The following is a 21,642-nucleotide window of genomic DNA, read 5'->3' on the forward strand; positions in this document are numbered from 1 at the left end:
CTGATGCTCCATGCCAGGATGCCTTTGTATAGGGATGCCGTCCTGCCCCACTCTGAACCACCACAGCTCCTCTCTTCCTCCGTATTTACACCTATCATATGCCACCCAAAGGCTTTAGAACTCAGTTGTTCAGGGAGGAAAAGAGAAGAGGGGGACTTCAGTGAATTTTTTAAAGTGGCCTTTGATGTTACCCTTCACGCTGTCTTTTTTCCTATTATCATTTAAAAATTAGGAAATAAAAGTTATATCCAAATTTTCTTCTTTTTTGGCCATGGTTTTCATTTCTTCAAGTAAATTTAAGAACTTTCTTAAATATTGTGTCATTGTGATAAGAAGGCAAGACTTTTGATTCTTGACTGATTACAATTTTAGGATGTATGCATCCAGAGAAAGTAGATATGTATATTTTTATTTAAATATATTAACTTCATATTACTTTACATCAACTAATTTTAAGGATTATATAATGCTTCTGTGTAACCACAAGTTCTCATTTTGCATTGTTAAATAGAGAGCCCAAGCTGCACTGCAGGCTGTCAGTGCTGTCCAGTCAGGAAGTCTGGCCCTTCCTGGAGCTCCTGCTAATGAAGGCACGGTCCTACCTGGGCAGAGCCCTGTGCTCCGAATAATTATTGAAAACCTCTTTTATCCTGTTACCCTGGAAGTTCTTCATCAGGTAAGGAGGAACACTCTTATGAAAGCAGAGTCAAATATGACCTCTGTAACTTCGGATGTTTTATGTCTTTAGTTTTTCAGGTTGTTGATTTTGGTTAATGTATTTGTTTAAATAATAGTAAAAAAAAATCTTCAGCATCCTGTTTCATGCAAGAAATAGTATCAATTAGAGATAGTTTGAGTTTTTCTTTTTTTTTTTTTTTTTTTTGGCGGTACGCGGGCCTCTCACTGTTGTGGCCTCTCCCGTTGCGGAGCACAGGCTCCGGACGCGCAGGTTCAGCGGCCATGGCTCACGGGCCCAGCCGCTCCGTGGCACGTGGGATCTTCCCGAACTGGGGCACGAACCCGTGTCCCCTGCATCGGCAGGTGAACTCTCAACCACTGCGCCACCAGGGAAGCCCAGAGATACTTTTTTGAAAGCCTCCATTTTCTAACTTAAATACTTGATTTAAAAAGGTATGTAAGAATTCTATTTTTTTATACCTAAGCATGAAAATGAACAAAGCACAGACTCCTATAAAAAGCACCAGTAGTAGTTGTTCCTCAGAAAGTACCATCAGTATAGAAAACAACTAATCTATTTGTACTGACTCCTCCCTACACTTGAGTATTTTTATTTTAAAAACTCTGAAAGGAAAATATGAGTAACTTAAATAAGGAAGTATCATGTTAAATACTAACTGATTCTCAACATAGCTTTCATAGACTACCCATTACTATGTCTAAACTGTCTTGATAAGAGGCAGTGTACCACATCATGGCCTACTGTGAAGATATAGAGTTTAAGAACTGGAAGATCGATCACCTACCTAGTTACATAATTTTGTATTGAATAAAACTGCGGCTCAGATACTTGATGAGTTGAATATTGTAAAGAGTAATTTAAGAACCAGTTAGAATTCAAGTCCCCTAATGTCAACTCCAGTATTCCATTTCATTATACTTGACAACCTAAGTATAAAAATTATTTTAAAACACTAAAATATGTTATATGCTTATTTTCATATTTATTTATTTATGGCTGCGTTGCTGCGTGCGAGCTTTCTCTAGTTGCGGCGAGTTGGGGGCTACTCTTCGTTGTGGTGCGTGGGCTTCTCATTGCGGTGGCTTCTCTTGTTGCGGAGCACAGGCTCTAGGCACACGGGCTCCAGTAGTTGTGGCACACGGGCTTCAGTAGTTGTGGCTTGTGGGCTTTAGAGCGCAGGCTCGGTAGTTGTGGCACACGGGCTTAGTTGCTCGTTGCGGCTTGTGGGATATTCCCGGACCAGGGATCGAACCTGTGTCCCCTGCATTGGCAGGGGGATTCTTAACCACGGTGCCAGCAGGGAAGTCCCTATTTTCATATTTATATCTCATTATTATTATTATTATGTATTTTTGCGGTACGCGGGCCTCTCACTGTTGTGGCCTCTCCCGTTGCGGAGCACAGGCTCCGGACGCACAGGCTCAGCGGCCATGGCTCACGGGCCCAGCCGCTTCGTGGCATGTGGGATCTTCCCAGACCGGGGCACGAACCCGTGTCCCCTGCATCGGCAGGCGAACTCTCAACCACTTCGCCACCAGGGAAGCCCCCTCATATATTAAACAGCATGATCTCAGGCCAGTCTAGACTCATTTAACTGTTTTCCAAACCTTTGCATTTGTACTACTGAATGAAGAGTCATAGGGGGGTGTGTGTGCATTTAAGAATTGAAATGTATCCTATCCTATTCTCACATTTTACAAATAAGGGTACTGGGGACTTTAGAAGTTGTTACTTTCCCCACAGTCATTGTACCAATTGGTGATAGAACTCAGATATATTTCCTAATATGGTTCATGTGCTATGCGTGTAAATATCAAAATATACCATTTATTATGCCTACTTTATTCCCTGTGATAGTTTCCTGAGTACCATTTTCTAAATATGTGCATTTGTGAAGCATGTCCTATGGAGGGTTTTAGCAGTGGTATCCGTAGCCACCGTTGTTTCCTAAAAGTGTTCAGCAGTTACTTAAGTGATTGGTTTCTTTGTTCTGGTGGATTTTCTTTTCTACTGTTTATCCCGCAAAGTGGCATTGAACCCTCTGTGATCCATCAGCATTTTTTGTTTGCTTTTGCTACTGTGGCACTGTAGCTACTGCTAACTTCTACTGCTTTACAGAAGATGTTATTGCACCTGTGGCTCAACATTGCCATCAGTCAGCAGTGAATTTAGTCAAGGTTGTGTGGTCCTGTCTTGTCATTCCATTTGTCATTTCCCTCAGACCAGTAACAAACCTTGTTTCTTTCCCAAAAGATCATGGGTCCTTCAGGTGAAGAGAGGTAATTGAGAGTCTTCAATAGTAACCATTGGGATAGGACTCTCAGCCCTTTAGTTATGGCACTCTCCTGTTTAATCCTTCTTCACATTGCTGTTGGAAAACACCAAAACTTCTTAGCAAGGCACTTAAGTCCCCATGTGCAGACTTCTCCCCATCTCTTTAAGCTCACTTCCTAACTCTTCTGCTTATTTAACACCCTAGCTTTTCTGGCCCTTTGACCCTCTCCCCCTCCCCCCCCTCTTATTTCTGTCCTTGTCCATTTCTGTCTTCTATTTCTTAGGCCTGGAACACTCTTTAGGGAGATAGCCACTTAGCTGAATCTACATCATTCCATTTGCAGCTCAAATTCACCTCCTCAGAGAGTCTTTCTCTAATTACGTTAATTTAGCCCTCTCCCCCTGACACTCTATTCCATTGGCCAACTAAAATGTAGTATAGCATAATGATTAAGGATACAGTATCTGGAGCTGGTTTGAATCCCAGCTCTACCACTTACTACCTCTATAACCTTGGACAAGTAACTTACTCCCTCTATGTCTTTTTCTTATTTATATAATGGGGATGAAGATGGTATCTATTTTATACCTTCATTGTGTGGATCACATGGGTTAATGCATTTAAAGCACTTAGAACAGTGCCTGTTACATAGTAAATGCTCAAGAAATGTTAGCTGTACTTATCAGATGCTAGTAAATTGCATTGTAAGAAACTGATCCTTGCTCTTGTGGTCTTGTGGGTAAGATGTAATTTCATAAGTAATAGCATAAAATGTGATAAATATTGTGATTGGAAAATACATGGAAGTGTGGAGTTGGTTGCACATGTTATAATTAATTAGTAAGTAGAGTTGATATTAGCTAAACTGCTCTCTAACATCTATGGAAGCTAGTGTTTTTCCTTTAGCTCATGGTGAGGGGATTAATGATGACTGAGATAGGAGTGGTGCTATTTCAAATGAGGTAGGTTAGGGGAAGTGTTTACACTATGACATTTGAACAGAAGCTTGAAGGATGTGAGGGTGTAAGTTATGTGTATATATGGTAGAACAATGATGCAGTCAGAAAGAACAGCAAGTGCAAAGTCCCTAAAATGGAAGTGTGCTTAATGTGTTCAAATATCAGAAAAAAGACTATATCATTGGCGTGTAAAAAATAGGGAAGCCATAAATGATAGGCTCAGAGAAGGTGTTAAGACTAGATGATGCAAAGCCTTTGTAATCTCTACACTGAGTAAAATAGGAAGCCATGGAGGATTTTGAGTAGAGGAGGGAGATGATAGGTTTAATGTTCTTGTTGCTATGTTAAGAATAAACTGTAGGCATAAGTGGAGGCTCTTATAGTCCAGATGAGAGATGGTGGTGACCCAGGTGGGGACGTGAGCACTGCACATGGTGATTACGTATATATTTGGAGTGATTTGCTGATGGGTTTAGTAGATGTGGGTTATGGAGAGAAAGAGAGTAATCAAGAATGCCTTCCAGATTGAGGATATGAACCTCTGGTAAAATAGAGCTATCTTATACTAAGATAGTAAAGACTGAGGGCGAAAAAAGATTTAGGGCAGGAGTGGGAGGAAGGGGAGGAATCAAGAGAGTGTTTTGGACATGTTAAATTTGAGATACCTGTTAGACAGCCAAGTGGGAGATGTTGAAGAGACAGTTGGGAAATAAGTCTGGATTGGGCCTAAGAATTCACGCTGGAGAATTGGTAATCATTTGCATATGAGTGGTAATTAAGGCCATTGGATTGGATGGCATCACTTAGCGAGTATTTGTAGATAAAGAAGGCATTCATCAACTGTTCCATTACATAAACTCAACCCTGCATTCTAAAAAATTTCTTTGTGTACTGAAGGAGTAGGTGAAAACAGTATTTTTGTGGAATCCATTACTTCCAAGTACTGTTATATATGGGGTTACTTTATGAATGTCCAAAAGGTGAATCTCTTCAGGATGAAGGACTTACCTTTTTGAATTACAAAATAAAGATAAATAGCTTGCAAAAACCAGTTATTATGGTATCAAAAGAATCAACACTAGTAATACAACACTAGTAATACAAATTCTAATTCTTAAATCTTGCTGTTTTGTTGGCTACAAAAACTATTATAAACAAATTGTGGCCAATGTGCTTGCTATTTTTAAAAGTTCTAATATAAATAATGCTTTTTACAAGTGAATACTGGTGAACAGTTTCTGGCAAGCCTTCTTTATAAACATCACCCTGAAGATTAATTTTATCAGAATTTGATCTTTAGTATTTTATTAGTCCCATTTTAAAGTCTGAAAAGATTAAAATGCACAAGAAATGTCAAGAGTTGAGTCTATGTGTTTCTTATGTTTATGACAGCAAAGTAAATATATTAGGAAATAATCAAAGACCTTGTAATCTATAAAAATATATATTAAACTTTCCTAAACATTGATCTTTTGAGACCAAATCTATTTAAAACTGAGTATTTTGATAATTATAAAAAGTTGTTAAAAACTACACTTCAGGCATTCCTGAATTCCCCAATGTTGGTGCTCTCTTACTTTATTCAAAAGTATCAGATTGGGGACTTCCCTGATGGCGCAGTCGTTAAGAATCCGCCTGCCAGTGCAAGGGACGTGGGTTTGGGCCCTGGGCCAGGAAGATCCCACAGGCTGCGGAGCAACTAAGCCCGTGCGCCACAACTACTGAGCCTGTGCTCTAGAGCCCGCGTGCCACAACTACTGAAGCCCACGTGCCTAGAGCCCATGCTCTGCAACAAGAGAAGCCACCACAATGAAAAGCCTGCGCACTGCAACAAAGAGTGGCCCCGGCTCACCGCAACTAGAGAAAGCCCGTGCACAGCAACGAAGACCCAATGCAGCCAAAAATAAATTAAAAAAAAAAAAAGTATCAGATTGATCTTTGCAGCTACTCTTTCAGTAAATACGATCCAGGGGACTCTAGAGAGCTATCCATGGTTAGCCAGTTGAGTTCATTCATATTCTCTTGGCACATTCAGATGAAAATTACACAGCCAAACACATCTGTCAGGGAGGATATGCTTCAGGTTTTTGTTCAAGTTAAATGAGGGAAAGGAATCGAACCATTAACAAAATCTGAAGGTTAAGTGGAAATTAACTAGGTTCTGTAGCATAATACAGTATAAAATCCCAAATTTTAGAGCAAATTATATGCTCTTGTTACTTCATTAACAAGATATTTTACATCAAAAATATTTATCATTTTAAAAATTGCATATTGCCATAATTCTTCAGTCAGATCTCAGAGTATAATTTGTTATCAGTTAATAATAAGCATTTACTCTGTGCCTCTTATGTGCCAGGAATTGTACTCAATGATAGAGAAATGATTCAGGCAAGGTATATACCTTCAAGGACCTTTCAGTCTAAAGGAGACATATATAAACAAATGTATAGACCAATGTAAATAAAACAGCTAGATAAATATTTGTATGAGGCCTAGAGGGGATATTAATATTTGGTACTAGAGAATGAACTCTATTGAGATTTGGGTGAGGCTAAGGATTTTCTGGTGGCATTATTCCCTGAGCTGAGTTTTGAAAAAGATAAATGAAAATTTACTAGGTATTAGGTAAAGAGTTACAGGAAAAGGGAAAAGCCACATGTATAGGCATGGAAGTCCAAAACCACTTAGTGTATCTGGAGAACTACTATAGACAGTTCCCTACTGTTGATGTAAATAGTGTGGTATAAAAAGTGTGAGGAAATGAGGTTGGAGAGGTACACCAGGGAGAAGTTGTGTATGTTATACCAAAGAGCTTGGATTTTACCATGTAGATAATGGGGAGATAGTGAGGAATTTTAAGCAGGGAAAAGTATAATCTGACTTGTACTTTAGAGCACTACCTGTGTCTGCAGTATGAAGGAGGGAGGTTAGGCAGTTATTATATCTCCTTTTATATATATACATACACATTTTTAACATTGTTACTACTTTATCAGGCGAAAAAAAAAGCAAACAAACCTCAATTGATGCACTTACAATATATAGATTGATGTGTGTGCATGCATGTAACACCATAGTATCACCAAGGATGGAAATTAAGAAAACATAATACCTTTTCCCAAGAATGCTTATACCTATATCTTAAAGAAAGATACAACATAAAATCTTTGACAGCTGAGAAGAAAGTAAATTTGGTATTCTTCTATAAACTTTAAGAATATTATCTAGGACATGAGGGTGTACTGAGGAAATAACCTGTTACAAGGCCAAAGTTTTCATTAAAAGAACAAAACAAAAAATTTCCTAGTGTTTTTCAAAATACAGTTATAATGAGGGGTTAAGGTCTCAAAGTTCTAAACCCTGAAATATGACCATAATGAAATTAGCTACATTTTATTAAAAGTTTTAAATTTCAATAAAGAACCTTCAGACTATCTAACTTTTAAGGAATGGCATTTTCTGGTGATCCCTTCCAAGACAAATTGGTTCCACAAATCTTGTTGATCTTCTTATCTCTTATAAGAAATGTTTAACTCTAAGCTAATAATATATTAAAGCATATCTTGCCAAAAATGAGTATTTGGACTTTAGGATAGTTATTTTATCTTGGAGGGTGGTAAAATACACATAAATTTTATCATTTTAACTTTTTTAAATTGTACAGTTCAGTGGCATTAGGTACATTTATATTTTTTTGCAACCATCACCAAATAGCATGTATCTCTAGAAATGTTTTCATCTTCCCGTTGAAACTCCTGCACCTATTAAACAGTAACTCCCCACCCCATTCCTCCCTTCTCTCAGCCCGTGGCAACCACCATTCTTCCTCCTGTCTGTGAATTTGCCTACTCTAGGTTCCTCATATAAGCGGAATCACGCATCATTTGTTGTTTTGAGACTGGCTTATTTCCCTTAACTCATTGTCTTCAGGGTTCATCCATGTTGTAGCATGTGTCAGAATTTCGTTTTTAAGGCTGAATAATATTCCATTGTACGGATATACCACATTTTGTTTATTCATTCATCTGTGGATGGATACTTGAGTTGCTTCCATCTTTTGGCTATTGCAAATAATGCTGCTATGAACATAGGTGTTCAGATTATCTCTTTGAGTCTCTGCTTTCAATTCTTTTGGGTATATGCCAAGAAATGGAGTTGTTGGATCATATGGTAATTTTCTTCTTAATTTTTTTTGAAGAATCCCCATACAGTTTTCCATAGCCACTGCACCATTTTACATTTCCATCAACAGTGCACAAGGGTTCCACTTCCTCCACATCTTCCCCAACACTTAATCTTTTCTGTTTGTTTTGGATTTTTTAATAGTACCTGTCCTAATGGGGGCGTGAAGTGGTATTTTGTTGTAGTTTTTATTTGCATTTTGATGATTAGTGATGTTGAGCATCTTTTCTTTTTTTTTTTTTTTGGCCACACCACGCGGCTTGCAGGATCTTAGTTCCCTGACCTGACCAGAGGTCGAACCTGGGCCCTTGGCAGTCCTAACCACTGGACCACCAGGGAGTTCCCATTGAGCATCTTTTCAAGTGCTTGTTGCTATTGATTATCTTTGGAGAAATGTCTATTCAAATCCTTTGCCTGTTTTTAAAATTGGGTTTTTGTTGTTGAGTTGTAGGAGTTTTTTTTATATTTCTGTATATTAACCCCTTATCAGATTCATGATTTGCAAATATTGGCTCCCATTTTGTGGGTTGTCTTTTCAAGTCAGTTGATAGTCTTGATGAACATAAGTGTCCATTTTGATGTAGTTGAATTTATCTTTTTTTTCTTTTGTTGCCTGTGCTCTAGGATAGTTATTCTTTTTTTTAAGATTTATTTTTTATTTACTTATTTATTTTTGGCTGCATTGGGTCTTAGCTGCGGCATGTGGGATCTTTATTGAGGCATGCGGGATCTTTCGTTGTGGCGTGTGGGATCTTTATTGAGGCATGTGGGATCTTTCGTTGTGGCGTGCAGGATCTTCGTTGCGGCACGAAGCCTTCTCTCTAGTTGTGGCATGTGGGTTTTCTCTACTCTAGTTGTGGCACACAGGCTCCAGTGCGTGTGGGCTCTGTGGTTGTGGTGCAGGGGTTCCAGAGCACATGGGCTCTGTAGTTCGTGGCATGTGGGCTCTCTAGTTGAGACACGCAAGCTCAGCAGTTGCGGTACGTGAGCTCAGTGGTTGTGGCGCACAGGCTTAGTTGCCCCACAGCATGTGGGATCTTAGTTCCCCGACCAGGGATCAAACCCACATCCCCTGCATTGGAAGGCAGATTCTTTTTTTTTTTTAATACATTTATTTATTTTTTGGCTGTGTCGGGTCTTTGTTGCTGCGCATGGGCGTTCTCTATTTGCGGCGAGCAGGGGCTACTCTTTGTTGCGGTGCACCGGCTTCTCTTGTTGCAAAGCATGGGCTCTAGGTGCACAGGCTTCAGTAGTTGTGGCTCACGGGCTCAGTAGTTGTGGCTCGTGGGCTCTAGAGTGTAAGCTCAGTAGTTGTGGCGCACGGGCTTAGTTGCTCCTCAGCATGTGGGATCTTCCCAGACCAGGGCTCGAACCCATGTCCCCTGCATTGACAGGCGGATTCTTTACCACTGGACCACCAGGGAAATCCCTAGGATAGTTATTCTTGATCATTCTTTCTGATAATTAAAAAGCAGGACCATTTGCCTATTAAGGAGACACATACATAGTATTTGATAACAGCAAATTCTTAGCAGCATAGGGAATACTTATGTTTTTATCCTTAGAAGCAGAAGGGCAAGTTTCTGGCTTATTAAAATCCAGATTTAAAATGGGATGTCAGAGGAAAGCAAAATGCATTGTAGTAACCCTGGCCCTGAACTTGTGGTGGGGAAGTATAACAAGTGTTGTAAGAGCATTGGTAACCAGGGGTCTGTCAGGAAACTTTCCCCCAACTCTGTTTATTCCGCTTCTCTAAAGACTCCTTAGAGACGCCTTCCTTGAGCACCCTTGCACCTTCCCAACTTGCATTCCAGTTCACTCTCATCCCTTTCCCTTTTATTTTTAAAGCAAAACACTTTTTTATGACCAGACATTGTTATTTATTGGCTTATTTGTTTATCGTCTGTCTTTCCTTATGAGAGCAGAGACTCGTTTCTTTCTTTTTTTTCTTTCTTTGAGGATTTTCCAGGTTATTTTTTTCTGTTATTGATTTTTAGTTTAAATCTATAATTGTTTGAGAACATACACTGTATGATTTCTGTTATTTTAAATTTGTTAAAGTGTGTTTTATGGCTCAGAATGTGTCTATCTTGGTCAGTGTTTCATGCAAAATTCAGAATGTGTATTCTATTATTGGGTGCACTGTTCTATAAATGTCAATTAGATCCAGTTGATTGATGATGCTATTCAGTTCAGCTATATCCTTCCTGATTTTCTGACTTCTGGATCTGTCAATTAGTGACAGAGCGGTGTTAAAAGTCTCCAGCTACAATAGTGTTTTTATAGTCCAGCAGCTTTTTTTCTCAAGTATTTTGATTCTTTTTCATGAAGCACATACATATTAAGGGTTGTTATGTCTTCTTGGATAAATGACCCCTATTATTATTATATACCCTCCTTCTTTATCCCTGATAATTTTTCTTCAAAAGTCAGCTTTGTCTAAAATTAATATAGCTGTACCAGCTTTTCTTAAAAATTAGTGTTAGCATGGTGTATCTTTCTCTCCCTTTAGCTTGAGTCTTTATATTTAAAGTGGGTTTCTGATGAATAACCTGGAGGTGGGTTTTGTTTGTGCTTTTTAAAAAGCCCACTCTGACAAGTATGTATTTTAATTGGCATATTTAGAACATTCACATTTAAAGTGATTTTTTATATAGTTGGGCTTATATCTACTAGGTTGGTAACTGTTTCCTACTTGTTTGTTGTTTCTTCCCCCTTCTCTTTCTGCCTTTTTCAGGTTTTTTTTTTCCTGTTTCACATTTTGTTTTTTACTAGAATTCTTTAGAGCATTTTTAGTTCACAAAAATCTTGAGCAGAATATATATACCTCCTTACCGCCACAGACATACACAGTTTCCCCTATTATTAACATTAGTATGGTACTATTGTTTAAAATTGATGAGCCCATATTGAGACTCTTGTTACTGTTTTGTTCACTGCTGACTTTCTAGAGCTTAGAACAGTGCTCTATGAGTATTTGATGAATTATTAGAGCATTGAACATTCTGTTGTTCATTTTGTTGAATATTTTGTAGTTTTCCTGTCTATAAAAATTTCAAGTAGATGCTGATTCTCAGGCTGAAATAGTTGATCCGTATGACTCTTCCACTTCCAGGTATATGCTTTGTAACACCAACATCTCATAGCATTAATTAATTCCTGTTGTAACCTCCTGATTCAGTATTGTGCCATTTATGACATGCTATAAAATAGGTTAAATATTTAGTGCCTGTTATGTGTCAGGCACTGTTTTAAGCCATGCACGAGTGTTGAAACATGAACATCTTAGGCTTGATTGAAGTGATTTTGGTACCAATAGTTTTAATAGAGGAAATTATTTTCATTTGAAACTGGGATTCAGGGGCTTCCCTGGTGGCGCAGTGGTTGAGAGTCTGCCCGCCAATGCAGGGGACACGGGTTCGTGCCCCAGTCCAGGAAGATCCCACATGCCGCAGAGCGGCTGGGCCTGTGAGCCATGGCCGCTGAGCCTGCGCATCCAGAGCCTGTGCTCCGCAACGGGAGAGGCCACAACAGTGAGAGGCCCGCGTACCGCAAGAAAACAAAACAAAACAAACAAAAAAAAAAACCTGGGATTAATGAATCAAGTTGTATTTATAAAGATATGTTAGCAAGTTTTTTCCTTAAATTTAACCTAATGTGAACTTTTTTCCAGATATTTTCTAAATTTGGCACAGTCTTAAAGATTATCACCTTTACAAAGAATAATCAGTTTCAAGCCTTGCTTCAGTATGCTGACCCATTGAATGCACATTATGCCAAAATGGTAATTATGATCTTTTTTTCATTTTTCAGTTGTTAATCAGTCACTTCAGTGATACCAGAGAAAGCCATCATGTCTTCTCCTTTGCTGTAGTTTACCATGTGTTTTTTTTTGAAAATTGTAATAAAATATACATACTGAAATTTACCATTTTTAAAAGTACTGTTCCATATGCTCTTCTTATAGTCTAAAAATTACTTCTTTCTTCATATGAAATGGTTTCAAATCACCTATCATTTCTCAGATTTCTGGGACTCATTTCTGTTTGTCCTATTTAAAGTCTAGAGTTGAGCACAGTACTTCTGTTATAATCTGACTAATAAAGTAGGATTATCTTTACCCTAGTGCCTCATTTACTTATATTAAGTGAGCCAAAGATTGATTGATTTCAGTATTTTTGCAACCATATTCACTGTTGAATTTCATTGAGCTCTAAATTGCTAAAGACATTAAATCTTAGGAAATATGCTGCCTTAAATTCATATTGTCTTCTTGTTAGTACATGAGTGCTTGACTTTCCACAGGATGTAAAACTTCACATTCAGTTTGGTTACGTTTGACCCATCTCCTATTGAGATCTATCCCTAACTCTAATTCTGTCTTGTATTGGTATCTGAATTATTTCTAATTTTTTTCCAAAGATAGGGACTAAGGTTTATAGTACTTTTGTGTATCACAAAGTGTCTAGTTCTTGATTAGGAATAACATTTATATTTGCTGTACTCTCTACCCACATATATTATTTTGTACCTTCATGATGGCATACTGGTCAATAACTATCATGATAAGTCAGGGGTTTTTGTATATTTGTATGGTTTTTTTTAATTGATATTTTTATGTTTTGGTTTCTGGTATCTATTTTTATAAATTGAAGTGTTTGTGGAAGTCATAAGTAGCTATAAATATCCCTTTGGTAAGTCTTTATTATTTTCAAAGGAGGGTTTGCTGATTTTTGGTCTTGTATCTGATCTGACTCAAAACTTCCCTCAAGTTTATTACTCAAAGAAAATAAACTTAACAAGAAAAACAGTAAGTGGTAGATAATATTTCACATATTGTGGTTCTGACAGGTACCATTTACAAAGGCTTTATTTCATCTTAACCTATATAAAGTACACTAAAATGAATTAAGATGAAATGTAAAATTTAAATATCTTTAAACATTTAAAAAATAATCATCATAATAATTAGTACAATGTACAATAATGTATAATAGTTTTCTAAGCTTATACATTTCTCCTCTTCCGTTTGCTCTTATCATAGACAGGATAGGGATTATTATCCTTACTTTACAGATGAAAAAACTGAGAAATAGAGATTTTCATTTTCTCTCTTAGGCTCACACAGTGACAGAGTTAAAAGTAAACCCAGGTCTTTGGCTTTTAGTTTAGTCCTCTTTGCTTTATGCCTGATTACCACTCTGTCAAAATAGAGGCTACTTGATTTATTATTGTTATTATCTTGTAAAACATCATGCTTTCTTACATGCTTTATTTAGACTCTGGATGGCCAGAATATCTATAATGCATGCTGCACTCTGCGTATTGACTTCTCCAAGCTTACCAGCCTTAATGTGAAATATAATAACGACAAAAGCAGAGACTTCACTCGCTTAGACCTTCCTACTGGTGATGGCCAGCCATCCCTTGAACCCCCTATGGCTTTCGGTGAGTAGTTCTCTTTTGGGTCACAGAACAAGCTTTCAAAAGTTAAAAGTTTCATTTATTAATCCATATATGTCAGGTGGTTTCTTCTTGGATTCTCTCAGGATTTCTAAAGAAAAGTGAGAATCATGGAACGAAAATGTGTTCATTAATTGAATCTTAATATTAGTAGATTCTATTAGTTGGCAAAAACAAGTGGATACCTGAAATTGAATTTATTTTCTAACATTAATATTACTTGTTATTTATAAACCATGCAACCATTTGCTTGAAATTAATAGTCTTATATATTACCACTGGTTTAAATAAGTTGATTTATAGGGTTGGCCAAAAAGTTCCTTTGGTTTCTAAGTACAAATAAAAGACACATTTTTCATTTTCACCAAGAACTTTTTTTGCGGTACACGGGCCTCTCACTGTTGTGGCCTCTCCTGTTGCGGAGCACTGGTTCCAGACGCGCAAGCTCAGCGGCTGTGGCTCATGGGCCCAGCCGCTCCGCGGCATGTGGGATCTTCCCGGACCGGGGCACGAACCCGTGTCCCCTGATGCAGGCGGACTCTCAACCACTGCGCCACCAGGGAAGCCCCACCAAGAACTTTATTGAACAACATATTCACCCTTTTGTTCCACTACCTTCTGCCATTGTTCAGGCAACTTCATAATTCCATCTTCTCAGAACTTTTTATCGTTTTGAGCAAAGAACTGTTCCAGGTGCCTTTTACAGTCTTCCGGGAAATGGAAATTTTTTCCATTAAGAGAATTTTGTAAAGACTGAAATAAATGAAAATCCGAAGGTGCAATGTCTGGTGAATACAGCAGGTGAATCAGAACTTCCCAACCAAGCTGTAACAGTTTTTGTCTGGTGCTCAAAGAAACATGTGGTCTTATGTTATCCTGATAGAAGATTACGTATTTTTTGTTGACTAATTCTGGACGCTTTTTTGTCGAGTGCTGCTTTCAGTTGGTCTAATTGGGAGCAGTACTTGTTGGAATTAATCGTTTGGTTTTCCAGAAGGAGCTAATTAAAATAGAGGACTCCCCCTCCCAATCCCACCATATACACAACATCCCCTTTTTTGGATGAAGACTAGCCTTTGGTGTGGTTGGTGGTGGTTCATTTCGCTTGCCCCACAATCTCTTCCGTTTCACATTATCGTACAATATCCACTTTTCATCGTCTGTCTTAATTTGTTTTGAAAACAAAACGTTTTCATTACGTTTAAGTGGAGAATCACATGGGGAAATACGGTCAAGAAGGCTTTTTTTCGCTTATGTGGAACCCTAACATCAAAGCGATGAACGTAACCAAGCTGGTGCAAATGATTTTCAGTGCTTGATTCAGATATTTTGAGTATGTTGGCTATCTCCCACATGGTATAACATTGATTGTTCTCAATTAATGTCTCAATTGGATCGCTATCAACTCAACTGGTCTGCCCAACTGTGGAACATCGTCCAGCAAGAAATCTCCAGCACGAAACTTTGCAAACCACTTTTGACATGTTTGATCAGTCACAGCACCTTCTCCATACACTGCACAAATCTTTTTGTGTGTTTCAGTTGTGTTTTTACCTTTCTTGAAATAATAAAGTATAATATGCTGAAAATGTTGCTTTTTTTCTTCCATCTTCAATATTAAAATGGCTACACAGAAATTCACCAATTTTGATGTTTTTTTTAAAATGCATGCTGATCTGATAGCTGTCACAATACAATCTAACAAAACTGTTTCAAATGAAGTTAAAGACAACTAAGTGCTACTAAAGGTGTCTTACAGAAAAAACCGAGTGAACCTTTTGGCCAGCCCAATATAACCAGCAAAATACTGGTGTAAGTGGTCTTAAGAGAAATACGTTTCCTTTTTTAAGTAGTGATACTTTAAAACAAGGACCTAAATTAGTAGTATGTTTTTCCTTTATTCAAAGAAGAGGATTTACAATTTTTTGTTTTTGTTTTTTAAACATCAGAACTTTTCATCTTAACCCTAAGTTTGTGTGAAGTTGCATTTTTGCACTAATAAAAGTAGTCTTCTGCATTACTCATACAAATGTTGCTTTGGAGAGCTTCCTTCTTTTATTTAAAATTCTCAATAATTTAAACTTTTAAAATAAACCTTTATGTAAAGGGAAAAGTAGTGGAGAGCCTACTTGGATATATCATTAGGTTAATATACTTTTTGGTTTTGCAACTCTCGAAGTGTGGTTTATTATTTAGTTAAAAGTATTTTAATTTTATTACCCTTTGTGATTGATTTTTCTTTCCCAGATGACACCATAAAATATTAGTTGAGACTTCAAGTGATATTTAGTTTATCTTCATTTTATAGGTGAGAAAAAAGAATCTTTAGCCAAATTGTTGTCCAAAATTTTCTAGAAAACAGATGGTAAATTTAGTGTTAAAGCTTTTTGTTATTTATAACTGAAAATGTCAAGTACATTGTTCAGTTCATGTTCCTAAATTGTTAAAGTTTCTGTTTTAGTCTGACCAAAGTTTTGTGTTTTATACAGTTGGGCTTCCATATCTACAGGTTTGGAATCTGTGGATTCAACCAACTGCAGATCAAAAATATTTGAGGGAAAAAAATTCCCTAATGTTCCAAAAAGCAAAACTTGAATTTACCTTGTACCAGCAACTATTTTACATAGCATTACAGTGTACTTACACCTATTTACATAGCATTTACAACATACCAGGTATTATAAGCAATCTAGAGATGATTCACAGTATGCAGGAGTATGTGCAGAGATTATATGCAAATACCATACAATTTTATATAAGGGACTTGAGCATCCTTGGATTTTGGTGTCTATAGGGTGGGGGGTTGGGGAGTGTGCTGGAACCAATCCCTTGTGGATACTGAGGGATGACTGTATTTGTTATCAGCCCCTACTCATATGTACAATTTGGGAGAGCCAAAGGTCTTTGTAATTACCATTTTAATAACAAATGATAGAAATTGGGGCTATCACTCAAGTTTGCAAATGCAGAACTGCACGTATTTCAGTAATTGAATACATACTGTTGGTATAATTAATGTTCTGCATTGTGGGAGGAGGACATTTTAAAAATACAATTTAAAATTTTGGTTTCTGAATATAAAATAACCAGAATGTTACCATCCTTTTTTTATTGTATTAATAAATCCTTTGTCGTTGCAGAATAGTGTCTACATTATAAGATAAATAATTCATCAAACAGAGAACAGTACTTTTTTATGTGTTGTGTGAAAGTTTACTCTGCCTCTCACAAATATTTGAACTGTTCACTATTCCCTCTTTTTTTTCTCTTGGCTTCAGAAACACCACACTTCCATGACTTTTTTCCTTACCTCACTGGCTGTTCTTTCTTTTCTTTCTTTTAAAGATTACCGTTTAAAGGTCTTAGGGCTAAGTTGTGAGCATTCTTTCCCTCTTTTTAGAGAAATATATTATACCTATAGAAAAGCTTGTAAAACCTGTGAATACAGTTTTAAATACCCATGTAATTACTATCCAGATTAAGAAATAAAATGTTTACACATACTGAAGAAGCACTATTTGTACCCCTCTCATTTATTGTGTTCCCACTCTCCCTGCTCCAAGATAACTGTAGTCTCAAATTTTTGATGATAGTCATGCTTTTGCTTTTCTGCTTTTCCCCTGTGGTTTGGTTGGTTTTTTTACTACTCATTATGCAGCCCTAAGTGCTAATTTAAAAAATTCTTTTCTCCTATATTTAGAACTTTATCTAAATGGAATCATACTGTTTGTTTTCTTTTGATTCATCCATGTTCACATATGTGGCTATCGCTTATTCATTGTCAATACTGTCAAGTGTATAGATTCCCATTGTATGAATATACCACAGTTCGTTTATCTATTCTGCTGTTGATAGACATTTGGGTTGTTTTAGTTTGAGGCTATTATGAACAGTACTGCTGTGAAATTTCCTTGATTACCAATGAGGTTGAACTTACTTTATTTATTGGCCATTCTCCTTTATGAATTTTCTGTTAATTCTTTTGCCGTTTTTGTGTTTGGTTTGTTGTCTTTTCTTGTTTATTTGTGGGAATTCTTTATATATCCTAGACACTAGTCCTTTGTTGGTATTATGTGTTGCAAATAATTTCTCTCCGTTTTGGCTTATTGGTTCATTCTCTCCATGGTATTTTTATGTAGTCAAATTTATTTGCCATTTCCTTTATATTTGTGTTTTTGTGTCATGTTTAAGAAATCCTGTATTACTTTGATATTATAAAGATAAATACTTATATTTTAAAGTTGATAGTATTTTAGTAACTTTTTATTGAAATACTTTAAGTTGCAAGAATAGTTCAAAGAATTCCCTTATATCCTTCAGATTCCCCAGTTATTAACATCATGCCACATTTACTTTATCATCTCTCTGTTTATATGTGTGTGTGAGTGTGTGTGTGTTTGTTGTTGTTGTTTTTTCCTCTGAGTCATTGGAGAATAAGTTGCAAGCATGGTGTCCCTTTTAAATACTCACTGTATATTTTCTAGGAACAAGGACATTCTTACCTAAATACCGTTATCAAAATCAGGAAATTAACATTCACACAGTACTATTATCTAATCCATAGACCTTTTAAAATTTTTGCCAGTTGTGAAAATAATGTTCTTCATATGAAAATTTTTCTCAGTATCAGGTTAATTTATTTGTCATGTTTCTTGAGAGTCCTTTAATTTGGAACATTTCCTCATTCTTTGTCTTTTATGACCTTTAAAATTTTAGAAGAGTTCAGGGTTGGGTATATAATAGAATTTCTCCCAACATGCATGTCTGGTTTTTTGGCTGAAATAATGTTGTGTCTTTCTCATTTCATTACATCAGGAGACACATAATGCCACTTTATCCTATTCCTGGTGATATTAACCTTGATCACTTAAGGTGGTTTCTGCCAAATTTCTTCCCTGTAAAGTTACTGTTTTTCTCTTTGTAATTAACAACATATCCTTATAAGGAGGATACGTTGAGACTATAAAAATAGCCTGTTTCTTATGACTTTTCACCCTTTAGTTTTAACATCCATTGCTTAAATTAGTTGTTACTGTGGTAGTTGTTGCTATATTGGTGATTTGCTAATTCTGTCATTCCTTCTCATTTATTAGCTGGGATTTTATTATAAAGAACTTTTTTCTTACCAACACTCCATTCATTCATTCATTCATTTTTATTACATAAATTCGTGTGAATTTAAGGTTTATAATGTGCTACTTTTATGTATTTATATATTGTAGTATGATTCAGATGTAGTGATATTTATCACATTACACAGTTTTAGTATAATATTGTTGTCTGTATTCATTATACAGTGCATTAGCTCTCTGTGGCTTATTTACTATTCATTGTATTTATTTTTTCATGTTAATATGAACTTGTAGGTTCTTATTTTATTCTATGGGTAATAATTTCACAGTATCATTTTTCACTTTATGTTCAAACTCTCCCAGATTTGGCCAGTGGCCACTAGCTTCTGTGGCCTTTTGACATACCTTCATCATTGTTTGAACACTTCCTTACTTTCTGGCAGAAGATATTTCAGATCTTCTTTACTTTCCCTGCCATAACACTGCAGTCAGCTGTTACTCCAATGAGCCCTGGTTCCTTTTAGTAGGAAATAGTATTTGGAAATCAGTATCAAGGCATTATATGTGCTTATTGCTAATAGGGTGTCACTGCTTCTAGGAACTTTAAATGGGCATGACTAGGATATATGTGTATGTGTACTTCATAAATATATTTCTCTGTGTGTGTGTGCATGTGTGTGTTTGTGTTTTAAAAAACCGCAAGTTTTAACTGATAACTCCAATTCCAATTCAGCACCCTTTTTTTCATATTGGTGATTCCCTTCTTCAAGAATGAGAAATCTAGTTTCCATTAGCCTCAACATATTATTTGCTCAATCCTATAATACACAAAAAGTAGTTTCAGAATTAACACATACCATTAATTTGAGGTTAATATATGCATGAGTAGTTTTCTGAGCATTGTTCCATTGGTCTATTTATTTGTCTTTCTTTTTGTCATTACCACAAGTCTCAATGTCTGATAGAGTTAAGTCTCTTTACTTATTCTTCAAGAGTATCTTGGCAATTCTTGACCATTTACACTTAGGAATTTTAGGATCAGCTTTTCAAGTCCTCAAAGGGGAAAAAAAGCACTATTAGGGTTTTGATTGGATTATATTGACTTTATAAATCACTTAGAAGATAATTGACACCTTTACAATAGCGTCTTCCAGTCTTTGAATATTGTATATATCTCCATTCATTTGTATATTATTTAGTGTCTTTGAGTAAAGTTTGGTGACTTTTCCCCATAAAGGTTTGCATATGTTTTGTTAGAATTATTCCTAAGAGCCATACTTTTTAGATTCTAATTCTAGACCAGTCTTTATGATCCGTGTAACTTTGGGCAGATTGCTTAACTGCTCTGTACTTTTGTCTCTTTATATGTGAAATGAACATAATAATAGTATTTAACAGGTAAGAGTTGTGAGGAATATTAAATGTGCTAATATACGTAAAGAGTTTAGAATGGTGCCCTGTAAGTTTTAGCCATCACTGTTATTTGGTTTTTAAGTTGTTACTAATACACAAATGCAGTGTTGTTGTTTCTTGATTTCATATTCAGCAACCTTGATAAACTCGTATTTCTTTCTCTACTCTAATTAATTTTTCTCTTACTTTAGTAAGATGCACTGAACTTCTAAAATTTGCATAGAAATGGAAAAGTATCTAAAATAGTAAAAGGAAATAAATGCAAGGCTTAATATAAAGCTGCAGTAGTCAAACCAGTTTGATAGTGTTGAAAGGTTAGATAAATTAATGGAGCAGCATATAAAGTCTAGAAATCGACCCACATGTATGTACTCAGTTGATTTTGAGCAAAATTACCAGTGTAAAAATTCAATAGAGAAAGGAAAATCCTTCAACAAGTAGTTTTGGACAGGTGGATATCCATATTGGAAAGAAAATAAACATTGATCCGTATCTCACACCATACTGACACATTGACTTGAAATGGATCTTAGACCTCTATGTAAAACTTAAACGTATAAAACTCCTGGAATAAAACATAGGAGAGGGGACTTCCCTGGTGGTCCACTGATTAAGACTCCAAGCTTCCACTGCAGGGGGCGTGGGTTCAATTCCTGTTCAGGGAACTAAGATCCCATATGCCATGCTGTGTGGCACGGCCAAAACAAAGCAAACAAATAAATAAATCTTATATTTAAAAAAAAAACTTAGAAAATCTTTGTAACCTTGGGATATGCAAAAGTTTCTTAGGTAAAACGCAAAAAGTACAAACCATGAAAGGAAATAATTTATATATTGTACGTACATCAACATTTAAAAGTTTCACTGATTGAAAGGTACCATCAAGAAAACCACAAGGTAAGCTGTAGACATTGAAGAAAATATTTGCAACACATATATATAAGACAATTATATCAAGTTATATAAAGAACTCTTATAGCTCAGTAATAAGAAAACAAACTATTAAAAAATGGCCAGAAGATTTGACAAGATATTTTACAGAAGATGGTATATGAATGGCAGTAAACACATGAGAAGGTGCTCAACATCTCTAGTCATCAGGGAAATGGAAATTAAATTACTGTAAGATATTATTACATACCCACTAGAATAGCTAGAGTTTAAAAAGTTTCCTGTACCAAGGATGTAGAGCATCTTTTACTAGCATACTGTGTTGATGGCAATGTAAAATTTAGGAAACTCTTTGGTAAAGAGTTTGCCAGTTACTTAAGTTAAATGTGCACCTACAATATAACCTAGGCATTTACCCAAGAGAAGTGAAAAAGTTAGTGTCCACACAAATACCTGTATGCAAACGTTCATAGCAATTCTATTTGTAATGGCCAAAATCTGGAAATATTCTATTACAGGTGAATGGATAAACAAAATGTAGTTTATCGATGTTATGAAGTACTATTCAGCAATAAAAAGGAATAAATCGTTAAGGACAACAGGATTATGTTGAATGAAAGAAGCCAGACAAAACATTATTATGAATGAAAGAAACCATATAAAAAAGAACACCTGGTATATGAT

General features: G+C 36.2%; 1 protein-coding gene across 7 annotated transcripts in view; it reads left to right on the forward strand.

Moving 5' to 3' along the window:
• PTBP3 (polypyrimidine tract binding protein 3) overlaps positions 1–21,642 on the forward strand; it is a 106,689-nt gene that overhangs the window by 58,455 nt on the left and 26,592 nt on the right. For all 7 annotated transcript variants that reach the window (XM_070045705.1, XM_030858998.3, XM_030858996.3 and 4 more), the window contains 3 exons: positions 512–676; positions 11,793–11,903; positions 13,399–13,567. In XM_070045705.1, the coding sequence (XP_069901806.1) occupies positions 512–676; positions 11,793–11,903; positions 13,399–13,567 (445 nt within the window). The remainder of the gene's footprint in view (positions 1–511; positions 677–11,792; positions 11,904–13,398; positions 13,568–21,642) is intronic.

This window comes from Globicephala melas, chromosome 6 (genome assembly GCF_963455315.2).
Source record: "Globicephala melas chromosome 6, mGloMel1.2, whole genome shotgun sequence".
Taxonomy (NCBI): domain Eukaryota; kingdom Metazoa; phylum Chordata; class Mammalia; order Artiodactyla; family Delphinidae; genus Globicephala; species Globicephala melas.